At 40.5% G+C, this 12,284-nt stretch overlaps 1 protein-coding gene across 1 annotated transcript; it reads right to left on the bottom strand.

Moving 5' to 3' along the window:
* Positions 1–3,029: 3,029 nt before the first annotated feature.
* Positions 3,030–10,195, bottom strand: LOC110522535 (zinc finger protein 770). Its single transcript, XM_021600983.2, has 2 exons — positions 10,040–10,195; positions 3,030–7,230 (listed from the first exon to the last, which is right to left on the bottom strand). Exon 2 carries the CDS (start codon positions 7,200–7,202, stop codon positions 3,774–3,776), a length of 3,429 nt encoding a protein of 1,142 aa, XP_021456658.2. The 5' UTR covers positions 7,203–7,230; positions 10,040–10,195; the 3' UTR covers positions 3,030–3,773.
* Positions 10,196–12,284: the final 2,089 nt, after the last annotated feature.

The following is a 12,284-nucleotide window of genomic DNA, read 5'->3' as shown; positions in this document are numbered from 1 at the left end:
CACAGAAAACTGAAATATAACAAAACCGTTTGACATAGAAACACCGAATTTTCGACGTTATAAAAAAAGTGTATTATTTATGAATTTAAAGTGTTAATAACATTCCATCCATGAGCTCATTTGACTACAGGAAAGGGCTACACCAGTTGGTGCTGAAACGGAAACACTATGCATATATTTAGATAGCTTCCTTTCATTGATCCCTAATATTCTGAACTCCGTTGTCTTGATGCATTCTAGTTGGTCTGTCCACACAATTATAATTAAAAGTACAGAAAACTATATATTGAACGACAACTCCAGGAGAAAATCTGTTGGCCAACAAGTGGGAGGATTTTCAGCGTCTGAAATCTATTCAGCCCGCGCAATGGAACCACACATGCAAAGCCCGTTACGCGCCTGCATAAGGTAAATCTGAATATCAACTACTGAGAACTGTATGATGATTAGACTAATTATGTTTTTTTTTAATTGCATGGTTTTTGTTGTTGATGCTTTGCAACGCTTTGAGATTCTTTATGTAATGAATAGGTCTATAAAAGTTATATTAATTATTATGATCTATCAAATCCACACAGGTTGGGTTGGAGGTCTACTGTAAAGCTACTCAATCCAATCAAATGGGGACATGAGGTAGCAACAGGGCAGGACTGGCTACTACTGCTAGGATTAGATCCCATGTCTGCACACCAGAGACATGTCAGAGATTATTACACTGCCCTGTAATCACAACCTGACCTATAAAATATGAAGGTCTGTTGCCTCTGCTCTGAGCAGCAAGAAGACACATAATGTCCAACTGTGTATTTCAGAAACTAAACCCATTCTGTCAGGGTGAGGGTAAGGCCATGGTTCAGGGTAGCATTGTCTATGTTTTCTTATGTTTGTCAATTACACAGGTAAGGCCATGGTTCAGGGTAGCATTGTCTATGTTTTCTTCTGTTGGTCAATTACACAGGTAAGGCCATGGTTCATGGTAGCATTGTCTATGTTTTCTTATGTTTGTCAATTACACAGGTAAGGCCATGGTTCAGGGTAGCATTGTCTATGTTTTCTTATGTTTGTCAATTACACAGGTAAGGCCATGGTTCAGGGTAGCATTGTCTATGTTTTCTTATGTTTGTCAATTACACAGGTAAGGCCATGGTTCAGGGTAGCATTGTCTATGTTTTCTTCTGTTGGTCAATTACACAGGTAAGGCCATGGTTCAGGGTAGCATTGTCTATGTTTTCTTATGTTTGTCAATTACACAGGTAAGGCCATGGTTCAGGGTAGCATTGTCTATGTTTTCTTCTGTTGGTCAATTACACAGGTAAGGCCATGGTTCAGGGTAGCATTGTCTATGTTTTCTTCTGTTGGTCAGTTACACAGGTAAGGCCATGGTTCAGGGTAGCATTGTCTATGTTTTCTTATGTTTGTCAATTACACCTAGCCTACATATTGAGGCATTTTGAGATATTCTTACGTGGACAGGTAACTCCCAAAAATATCTGACCTGATCCATTAATAAAATTGGTATTTTGTTTTTTTGTGAGGTGCCTCAGTAAAGACCAAAATGTTTCATTTAGAGAGATTTTAATATAGATGTACAAAATGACAGAAATGAATCGCTCCCCACATCCCCATTGCGTGACAGCAGGGAGCGCAAACAATGAAGAACATCCCTTACACTTTCTTTTACATTAAAAACTCCCGCACAAGCAATATTGATTTATCCTTACGTCAATGAACTGTTGTAACACATTTGGATAAAACTTCTACGACTTATTTGCATATACAGTAGAACTGCATACAATATAATATACTTAACATAATATAACATCTTGTGAAACTCTTAACCCTCCTGTTGTGTTCGTTTCATGTTAATTAATTGTGTTCCCAGTCCAAAATGACTGCCCCATCATAGCTGATTATAAATCCATAATAATGCATATATTATCACCTAATGTTGTGTTAGATTTTTTTTATCAACTTAAGTTCTTGTGAACATTACAGGTTTTGAACTTCTATTAGCTATGAGACCCGTAGGCCTCATTGACCTGAGCTCATACAGCTCGTTTTTGAGCAAAAAAAAAAGCAGAATGTTTATTTTGACTATAACAAATACTCAGATTAAACATATGGTGCTATTTAACACAGACTACTTTGTGTCAAAGTTTAACAAGGACTCTCTCCTCCTCACCAGTGTCATGATCAAAGATATGATCAAGAGCCTCACATACAGTTTATTGTTTGGTCATTGTGCTGCCACAGAATGGATTGTGAGCAAGACCTCTAAAAAGCTTTATATACCAGAGCTGCGAGAAAAGTTCTACATATTATTGAAACAATGTTGCGATTGTTTGTGGTTCCTGTGGGGGAAATATTCTATTGGGGAAAGGTTCCAGTGGGGGTTGCCATGGAAGCCAAGAATAGGGAGTGAGGTGTGTGTGTGTGTGTGTGTGCTCAAACAGAAATGCATGTGGGGGTCTGGGAGAGGAAGTGTGTCCATATAATGAATGGGCATGTGCCTAAACTAAATTTTATACACCAATTGTAGTCTCACCCATTCATTGCTAATGACCGGTCATTTTTGACCGGGAACACCACAGGTGTACAAATGTTAAATAAAACACCCTAAATGTAATGAAAATCATCTAAATGTATTTTGTGTGTTCAGATGCCCTGTGTGGACAAAGTCATGGAACCTTATATGACAATCAGATTAAATTAACTAAATTTTTCAGAGAGAAAACTTGTAAATCAGTCCAATTCAACCAGAACACAGCTGGAGGGTTAAAGAAGAAACAGCTTGAATCTTGAATGGTTTTAGGGGGAAAATAATCCCCGTAATCCGTACTCCACAAATCCCTAACAGGTCAATGAGCTTTTTATCTTGTCATGGCCTGCCAGCTTAGGTAGTCTACTCTTTAAGATCCTCAACATTTTTCAGAACCTTTACATCAGGATTAAAGACAGTTCAAACACTTCAAATGAGTACACATTCATAAATCAGTATGATTATGTATTTAAATGTCAAACAGAAAATCTACCATGTAAAAAAAACGTTTATTTCACACTGAAGTGTCCCCCCGAATAACATCGGTCATTAGAAGTCAGAAGCTTCTCCTTCTCCAACCGCATCTCAACCAACCAAAACAAATAGACATGATGCCATCTTGTGTGAATAGGTGGTACTGCAAGTCACAATGAAACGACTTCCCAAGTTATCTGATGGCGTTGATCCAGCTTAGGTAGTCTCCTCTTAAGATCCTCAACATTTTTCAGAATGTTTTTCAGAATAAATAATGCCTACCTCAGTTCCAAAAACAAGACCTACCCAAAATGTATTTTATTTTAGCTATAACCAACTAGCACCATAATGCCATGGCCAGCCAGAGTACTGCCTTAAAGACACATTTGCACTAGTGTATACTTTGTGTGTGAAACAGAAGTACCGACTGCTGTCATATTTACATATTCATAATGCAGGCAACACATAAACATGCAATATCACACTGTAAATAGGCAGATTGTTAAAACCAATTAATACACCACTTGTACATTACTATATAGTACAAAGTCATTAAACCATATAATACCATCTATAAAAGCCACTTCAAGAAAATAAGACAGAATAGAAAGGCAGAAAAATATACATAATAAAAGGTATATTCTGCAATTCAAAAAGCTAATGTTAGAGAGTAGAGGAGAATGGTAAATATAAGTAAGATATGAGTGTGTGGAGATCTGTGATTAGAGTCGTTATACAGTAGGTGAATGTCCCAAGTCTTTTACCTGTGGATTTGCAGGTGTGTCTTCAAATGGCCTGCCTGGGTGAAAGCCTTTCCACACACTGTACACTGAAATGGCCTCTGGCCTGTGTGAATAACATAGTGTCTTTTCAATTTCGAGGGAGCCTCGAAGCTTTTGAAGCAGATAGCGCACCGATATGAGCTCGCCTGCCTCTCTTCAACTGAATGTCTTGGAGAACACCTGTGATGATTCAGTTTCCCCTTGGTGGTAAAACACTGACTACAGTCTGAGCAGCTTTGAAGGTCGTTGGGAGGTTCTGACTTGTATGTAACATTAAACTCTGACCTAAGCCCAACCTCCAACCTTTCCTCATCTTTAGCTTCATATTGTGAATTAGTGCTAGGAGATTCTAAAGGGGATTGATATAGATTTAACTTGTGATTCACATCAACCGGTATTTCCGGTTGGTCACTGTGGCTGGATCCTGGTTCCTCCAGGTAAGGAATACGGTGAGTAGCAATTGGATATGTCTGTTTGTTATTTGCGGTTTCTTGTTGATATGGATAGGGGTTTAACCAGTTGGGAATCAGGGGGTGGTTTTGCTGTCCATAATATTCATCCGAGGGAAACTTGTCCACATGTTTCTCTTCAGCAATATTCCAAGTGCTCTTTGTCAGTTGAGGAGGCGAGATACATTTCTGCTCCACTAGGCAGTTATTTTCTGACTTCATGCTTTTCATGTCTTCTGACTGTTCAGGGGTTGGGGTTGTTTCATTCTTTCTGATGATTTCTGTTGATTGGTTCATGCTTTCTGTTGAACAGTAGTGAGATAAGGATTCACCACCATTACTATTTTGTATGTTATTTCCAAAAGTTTGACTTGGGCCTGGTTCATCTGGATGAAGACTTGCTGCAAAGACGTGTCCCTCAGAAACAACCCCAGCCTCAGGGGGAATGTTGTCCAGATGAGCCAAGTTGATGTTCTTCTGTTGACCCTCCTCATGCAGTGTGGTCTTACTATTGTGGACCTTCATGTGAGACTGTAGGTGGCAGAGCTGTCTGAAGGATTTACTACAGACGGCACATCTGAAAGGCTTGATGCCCATGTGGACCAAGAGATGTCGGGAGAGTTTAGAAGGATAGTCAAACTTCTTTAGACAGGCCATGCACTGGTACCCCCCCAATTTCCTAGGTGCAACAGATGGCGGTGGTGGGCTGTTGACGTTGTTTGTCAGAGGGCAGTCGGATGGAGGGACAGCAGAGAGATCACTGTCACGTGATGTCTTCTGACTCCTATTACAAAAGACTACATCCTTTTCATTTGGAGATGGGGTCCTTTTTGGTCTTGAGAAAGACTTGGTTTCTCGGTCTTCACTATGACTAGTAGAGGGTTTAGCCTCTTTTCTTTGTTCATGAACAGACTGGTGCACCTTCAGATGAGCTTTTTGTCTAAATGTCTTGAGACAAGTGGGGCACTGATAGGACCTCTGTCCTGTATGGATCAGGGAATGCCGCTGTAGCTTGGATGGAGCATCAAAGCGCTTTGAACAAATTGGGCAACTATAACGCCCTCTGCCATGGATTGTGGGTTTGTTTTGAAAGATGCAACTCCTTTGTTTAGATATGCCTACCAGTGATTGGTGTGTTGGTGTGCTTTCCAACACATCACTGGTATTTGTGTAGTCTGTGTTATGCATTTGTCTGAGAGACACAGGCTGCTCTGCAGACTTCCTGTTTACTGTATCACAGTCCAATCCAGGTAGCAGCTTCCCACTGGGGTTCCATGTAGGTTGTTGAGCACCATAGTTGTAGAGACTGTCAGTGGAGCAATGACTTAAGGTAGGTCTGACAGGTAGAACATACTGGCTTAGAAAACAACCAACTTCACTGATGTCTCTGCTGCCTTCCTGAGGTTGAGAAACTTGGTCTAAATGTTCACTTTGATTTCTCCTCATCTCAGAAACAGACTTGTCCTTTAATAGAATAACACCTGGTTGGTCGGGAGCATCTTCTACACTTTTCAAAACATTGTCGCTTTTTACGTGTTGCGCCTTCATGTGATTCTGTAAGTGGCAGAGCTGTCTGAAAGACTTACTACAGACGGTGCATCCGAACGGCTTGATGTCCATGTGGACCAATAGATGTCGGGAGAGTTTGGAGGGATAGTCAAACTTCTTTAGGCACAGCATGCACTGATTTTCCCTTACCTTACCTGTGTTTGTACGGTCAGAGCGATGAGACACAGATGACTTATTGTTTCTGTCTGAGGAGCGAGTGAGGTCAATGTCCTGTGACGCAGGCTTTGCACTGTTATGCCATTCTTCAGATAAGATGTCTAAACCTTCAACAACAGGTATCTGACTCTTTTCATTCAGCTCTGTATTGTACGCTATAGCATTTTCAGAGTTTGAGAAATCTACTTGGGAAGCATGGTCAGTGTGAGTTGGAAGGCAGGCCTTACTCGTATTATCTAACTTATCAGGGTGCACAGCAGTATCTGGACCTTGATGAGTTTGCTGGTGAACTATCAAATGTCTCTTCTGTTTAAATCTCCTGCCACAAATGTTACATGGATAGTTCCTTGGCCAGGTTTTTGACCTCTGGGGTTGAGAGAAAGATTTGAGACTTCTAGACTTCGCGACCCCTGAGTGAATGCTGTAGTGTACCTTAAGATGGGCCAACTGCCTAAAAGCACGCCGGCATAGGTAGCACTGAAATGGTTTCTGGCCTGTGTGAATCAGGCAGTGCCTCTTTAATTTGGACGGGGCGCTGAAGCACTTAAAGCACTCAGGGCATTTATGAGAGTTTGAATTCTCAATTATTTTTGTATGTTTATCCACTGTTTCATCTCTGGAGGATTTATCCTCATCCAGTGTCTGTTTCTCAGGTTCACTCCAGTCATCGTGGTTCCTAATTGGCTCCTCTTCTGTGTGCTGCTTCTTAAACCTCTCGACCTCAGAGTGTGGGGGATATAGTTCAGCGATACAGCGAGGGGAACAGAGAGAGTTTTCCTCAATTATGTAGACAGGTCCAGTAGGCCTGATGTCTACCTCCAATGTGTCCTCTGCACCGACTGGGTCCAAGGAGCCTGTCTGCAAACATGCTTTTGAGTTGTCTATCTTTACAGGAGGGGTATTTTCATATCCACTTGGATGCAAGCTAGACTTTACATTCATCTTCTTCTGTTCAGTTCGTTTTGGATAAAGATGTGTGTTAAGATGGAGTTTCAGGTGTGCTAGTTGCCGAAATGCCTTTTCACAGAGGTGACACCCAAATGGTCGTTGTCCTGTGTGTGAAAGGATGTGCCTCTGTAGCTTGGATGGGGCGGAAAAACATTTCAAGCATGTGACACACTGATAATTCCTGCCCTGTGGCATCTTCTCCATAACACCAAAGGCCTCCTGTGGTCCATGTTGCCGGGCTAGCATTGTGTCCACTAACATCATTCTAGTTCCACCGTGGCACATCCCAGCTGGAAATACGGGAGGACAACATCTGTAGTGAACAAATCATTTAGTCATTTACAAATATTGTTACGTATTATAGAGTATGTAAACTAAGGGTTCTTTATTACAGTGTAATTACATATGTCATTACACTGTAACAAGTATTGTAATTAATCGTAATAATTCATAGTTACACTGTAACAACGTGTGGTGGTAACTGCAGTCTGTAATTACAGGGGTGTAAAAAAGAATGCGTGTTACCATGCTTGTTACAAATGTTCAAGTTTCCGATAGCATCCCACTGCACCATATTTCAGCCTGCACAAACCTCATGATAAGGGTTAGCCAATTGAAAACCGACCACCTCATTGACACAAGTCTACAAGAAAAGGCTCTGGATTCTGATGCCCAGGCGCAATGGCAAAAATGGGTTCACAAAATAAATATCTGACATGCTACAGGTGCCTTCTTTTTTTAAGCCCATAACCATGTGTGTGAGCTGAATACTTTTGTTTCACAGTATGTTTAAGACTATGAAGAAACACTCTATGTGACCCTGATTCAGCCCACTGCAGTAAAAGGTTATTAACCATTAATTAACCATTTTTAGACACATTAACAAAAAGTTAAATTTAAAGTTGTTACATAGTTATTCATGCTTGCCAAATTGTAAGCATTTTAAGCTTAGTTGAATAATAGTTTATAAATTAAAATGGTCATAACGCAAACTCTTATTCTGTCATGTAACCTTACAAGGGTTTCACCGTTGAGGAACATTCTCACTTTTGGATGGGATGCATTGGGGCAATTATTTATTTATCCCAGGAATTAAGGCATCCTGTCAAGACCTCAATGATTTATACATACTGTACATCATTGCAAGATCTGTCAATCTGCGCAACACGCTCGACATAACAACACCCCGAACATGCCCACATGTGCTGACACAGTGCGCATAGAACAGGGTCAAGAAGAATGTCAGTGTGCAAAATACAGACATGAAAGATTACCGCAAAAGATACACAGTGTTGTAGGTTAAAAAACGGCAATACAGGAGAGAAAATGTACGTTTTCCATGGACGATTTAACATGGGTAGTTCGCTAGCATTTGCTAGCTAGCCTAGTGTTGTAGGTACACAATAATTACAAGTACACCAAGATGAACTTCATTTTAACTAGCTAAATCCGGTGTAACACCTAGTAATTACATTGTACTTATACAGATATTACATGTACTCTGTGGTGTACTAGTGTGTTTATTTTCTCACTTGGATGGTGCTTCCGGAAGCCTTAAAATAAGGGTCAGCATGGGTAATGTACTATCTAAGTACAAATTCATTACAATTATAAACTGGGTGGTTCGAACCCTGAATGCTGATTGGCTGACAGCTGTGGTATATCAGACCGTATACAGATATTACATGTACTCTGTGGTGTACTACTGTGTTTATCCTCCCACTTGGATGACACTTCCAGAAGCCATAAAATAAGGGCCAGGTTGTGAGGAACATTAGGAACACCTTCCTAATATTGAGTTGCACTCCCTTTTGTCCTCAGAACAGCCTTGATTTGTCCGGTCATGGACTTTACAAGGTGTCAAAAGCGTTCCACAGGGATGCTGGCCCATGTTGACTCTCAATGCTTCTCACAGTTGTGTCAAGTTGTCTAGATGTCCTTTGAGTGGTGGACCATTCTTGATACACACAGGAAACTGTTGAGTGTGAAAAACCCAGCAGCGTTGCAGTTCCTGACATACTCATACCCCGTTCAAAGCCACTTAAATCTTTTCACCCTCTGAATGGTACACATACACAATGCATGTCTCAATTGTCTCAAGGCTTAAAAATCCTTCTTTAACCTGTCTCCTCCCCTTGAGCTACACTGATTGAAGTGGATTTAATAAGTGACATAAATAACTTTCCCCTGGTTTCACCTGGTCACTCATGAAAAGCGCAGGTGTTCCTAATGTTTTGTATACGTGTATAAGTACACGTGAATTACAAGTGTCCCTCAAGATACACCTTGTAAATACATTGTATTTATGCAGATATATTATGTAGTTATGGGTAACATATGCATTCATTATGAGTAATTGTTTTATTATAATTTTAAATAATATTGCGTGACTTACAGGGTTACGCACCTTGCTCAAAGGCACACCGATACATTTTTCACATAGTCTGCTCTGGGATTCGACCAGCAACCTTTCGGTTACTGGCTAAACACTAGGCTAACCTGCCGCCATCTCGGATGACACCCGTATGGTAAACCCCAGTCAGTGAGGTTGACCTATCTATATTTGATCTGTTTTTGTAAACTCAACCATGTTAACCCAGATGGTACACTTTTGGGGGCAATGCGCTAGCAACAACATTGAGTGGAGATTTTAAAGAGTGCGCATTCACAGGTAGATAATTATAGCCTATTGAGCCTCCAATTGTTTAAATCTCGCAACACTCAGCGAATCTGTCCACAAGAGATTACGACCTTATGACAGTTACTATTGAACCGGATGCAGCTGAGAAGAAAATAAACACTTATTTGTTGTTAAACCACTGTAATTACAGACTGCAATTACCAGCAGTTACATGATGTTATTACAGTATACCTATGAGTTATTACAATCAACTAACGTAACAATACTTGTTACAGTAGTAGTTACACTGTAATAAGGACCCCTTCAAATGAAATGTTACCAAATAATATCCAAAATATATATATTTTTTTACAAATATTAGCTAGCTAGCTAGCCAACAAGGGAGGCTGGTTACTTTTGAAACATAGCTAGCTAGCTAACGTTAGCTCCCACAAATGTAGCTATGAAACAACATTCATTCGATTAATTTCTGCCAACTCACCTTATGGCAACCTTTAGAAATGGCTAAATCACGCCCCACAAGCTATTAAGTAACAAATACTGTTATTATTTGACAAAATAAGCATGTAGCTTGCTATCTAGCTAACGTTATACTAAAACGTTCACTTTCTCCAAAAACAAGCCTTCAACTGACGGCAATTATAAATCCACGGGCGGAAACGTTTTCGCAATTCTTGGTTCCTAGGTGTATCATCCACTGCGGAATGCATGGTGAATTGCTCAGAAAATTTAAACGTCATCAGATAAATCTGATTGTACGCAATAATCGTGGTAAACTATGGGTCCGATTTGATGGTAGGTATTTGTATATATTTTTAAACATAATATTAACATAATATTATATTATTCTACTCTAAATATTCTATAGAATATAACATAAAAGGTTAGCATAGAAAATAATATAATATAAAAACAAGTAAAACAATCTAACAGGGAGGCTCTACTTTTTAGTCTTAGCTCTCATAAATTATAGGAATGCAGAGCAAGACTGTCCCCAAGTCCTGCTGTTGTTGTTGAGACATCACTAAAAAATATTCAGTACTCTTGAAAGTTCACACTGACAATAGAAGCATGCATGCACCATTTTCCTAGCCTGGTCCCAGATCTGTGCTTTTGCTTACAACATTGTCAAGCTAAATGTTTGGCATGACAACTCTATAAAGAATTTGCAAGAGAGCGAAGACAGGTCGGCATCCAGGCTACCATTTTCCTAATGTTTTCAGAAGAATAGATATGTATTACCTTCCAAAACAGTAGCATTGAAATGTAGCCAATTCCTTTCAGTTCTTCTGTTGAGATACCATTTATCCCATTGACAGTTAAAGGGGTCAAAGCCATACTATTAACCACTGTGGAATTGTTGCAATGAGCTGGAAGTCAAATCAGTCATAACAGTTGCATAGACAGTGACAGAGACAGAAAATCATGTGTGCGTGGTCAAAAGCCTTCAGAGTCCTCAGGGTGTTTAACAGTAGAGGGGAGGTGAGATGATGTGTGTGTTTTAATAGATTTTATTTATTTGTGCCATTTTGTATTTGAATAGCCTCAACCCCCATGGCTAATGAGGGATTTAATTATCTCTGATAATCATTCTGGGGAAATAAAAACACAGAACGTTTCTGGAATTGCCATTTAAACATCACATCTCTATATTTTCTTTTTATGGGCGATCATTTTACCACTTAGATTTACAATTTTGCTTTCAGCCTGACATATGAGCGGTCTACAGTAAGCATATTCAAACAGTAGGACATTAACAATACATCCTTTTTTGTTGTTGTTGACAAATTCAAAGTGGGATTTCGATTTACAGTGAAAAAGATCTCCCTGCTCTGCTCCCTCTGCAACCTGCCCGTGGGACAGGACAAGCCTGGACCCATTTCTTTCCCCACTCAGTCCGCATCTCTGTGGAATGATGCAAATGATGACAAATTCCTTCATTCCTCATCATGCATGTGCAGCTAATCTGCATAACACTGGATGGGCAGATCTTGGCACTTGGCTGAGGGCCAGGCTGACTGATTGAATCACAGAGGGTTGGCTCCCTCCCCTGGACTTGCCTGTAACATGCTGCACCATCTCCTCAAGCAGGGTTCTATTGACTCTGATGCCGGACCCAAAGCTCCTCTGGTACGGAGTGATGAAAACACATTATTCCCATTAGTCACAGAATACGTCTGTTGATTCCATTCATATTACATTATTGTGTAGCTGGTTGTACATGGTAATTGACATGGCTGCTGATGTCAATCAAATTTATTTATAAAGCCCTTCTTTCATCAGCGGGTGTCACAAGGTGCTGTATAGAAACCCAGCCTTAAACTCCAAACAGCAATGCAGGTGTAGAAGCACGGTGGCTCGGAAAAACTCCCTAGAAAGGCCAGAGCCTAGGAAGAAACCTAGAGAGGAACCAGGCTATGAGGGGTGGTCCTCTTCTGGCTGTGCCGGGTGGAGATTATAACAGAACATGACCAAGATGTTCAAATGTTCATAGATGACCAGCAGGGTCAAATAATAATAATCACAGTGGTTGTCGAGGGTGCAACAGCACCTCAGGACTAAATGTCAGTTGGCTTTTCATAGCCGATCCTTCAGAGTATCTCTACCGCTCCTGCTGTCTCTAAAGAGTTAAAAGCAGCAGGTCTGGGACAGGTAGCATGTCTGGTGAACAGGTCAGGAATCCATAGCCGCAGGCAGAACAGTTGAAACTGGAGCAGCAGCACGGC

The sequence above is a fragment of the Oncorhynchus mykiss genome, chromosome 4 (genome assembly GCF_013265735.2).
Source record: "Oncorhynchus mykiss isolate Arlee chromosome 4, USDA_OmykA_1.1, whole genome shotgun sequence".
Classification (NCBI taxonomy): domain Eukaryota; kingdom Metazoa; phylum Chordata; class Actinopteri; order Salmoniformes; family Salmonidae; genus Oncorhynchus; species Oncorhynchus mykiss.
This window is presented reverse-complemented; position numbering and strand designations above follow the sequence as displayed.